The following is a 923-nucleotide window of genomic DNA, read 5'->3' on the forward strand; positions in this document are numbered from 1 at the left end:
GGGCGGCGGGGGGAGCAGCAACGGTGCTGCCCTTGTCCGCCCTGCCTCATCCCTTCGTCCGGCCCCGGCACGCGGAGGAGCGGGACCTTGGATTGTGACCTGCGGACGAAAGAAGCAGTTAAACGACCAGGCTGAGATGGGGAGGCAAGGAGAGGAGGCAGCGGAGAGACCCAACCTCCTCCTGCTTCTCCTCCGGCCGCTGTGGCCCCTTTAAGACGGAAGCCGCGGCTGCAGACTGAACAGGGAAGGGGAGGGGAAAGCGGGAAAGACGGAACCATTGAATAGGAATTCAGAGGGAGAACCGGAAAGAAAAGCACAGGCCCCGGGCCTTCTCCGTTTATTTAGCGGGTGGGAACAGGAATAGCAAAAACCAGAGAACCTTGGTATTTAAGAAAATCACCCGAAGGAGCTATTCTGACTGTTAAGTCCTTTTTCCTGCTTGCTTGTCTGACACTCCCCTCCCTGCGCTCTGCCTTCTGTCTTCCCGGGTGTAAACAGTCCATTGAATTAAGCCAAAGAGCCCAATGAGCCGACCCATGTCCCCAAGGATAGCGGGTGGAAGAGATTGGCTGCAAGTTCCTCTCGGAGCGCGACGAACTAAGGACCTCGGTGCTTTCCCCAAGCGCCGCGGAAGAGGTGGTTAGCTTCAGCTCCACCGGTTCGCCCTTACCTGGCCGGCGCTGCTCCACTTCCGGGCGGCGCTTTTCCCCCCTGGAGCCCGCGCCGGGAAATGGTCCACTCCAAGCCCGAGGTGCCTCCGGGACCGACTGGCGCGGGACGAGTTGGCCCCGGCCGGACGAGCGTCAGGCCGTGGTGCTGCAAGGGTGGTGGCAGCTACACTCGCGGGGGAGGCCCGGGCTTCCAGGTTCCCTTGGCTTTCCACGTGTTCGCGCCAGCTGAGCCTTTTACATAACCTCTTTACA

The 923-nt window shown here is 60.9% G+C and overlaps 1 protein-coding gene across 1 annotated transcript in view; it reads right to left on the reverse strand.

The window, feature by feature from the left end:
* The window catches only part of Stk35 (serine/threonine kinase 35), a gene marked incomplete at its 5' end in the record, with an annotated part of 41,275 nt that extends 40,353 nt beyond the window's left edge, over window positions 1-922 (reverse strand). The window contains 2 exons of the mRNA XM_010611062.2: window positions 1-99; window positions 671-922. Coding sequence (XP_010609364.1) covers window positions 1-99; window positions 671-922 — 351 coding nt within the window. The remainder of the gene's footprint in view (window positions 100-670) is intronic.
* Between the last annotated feature and the right edge of the window lies 1 nt (window position 923).

Source organism: Fukomys damarensis, unplaced genomic scaffold (genome assembly GCF_012274545.1).
Source record: "Fukomys damarensis isolate Sample0158 unplaced genomic scaffold, DMR_v1.0_HiC HiC_scaffold_7, whole genome shotgun sequence".
Taxonomy (NCBI): domain Eukaryota; kingdom Metazoa; phylum Chordata; class Mammalia; order Rodentia; family Bathyergidae; genus Fukomys; species Fukomys damarensis.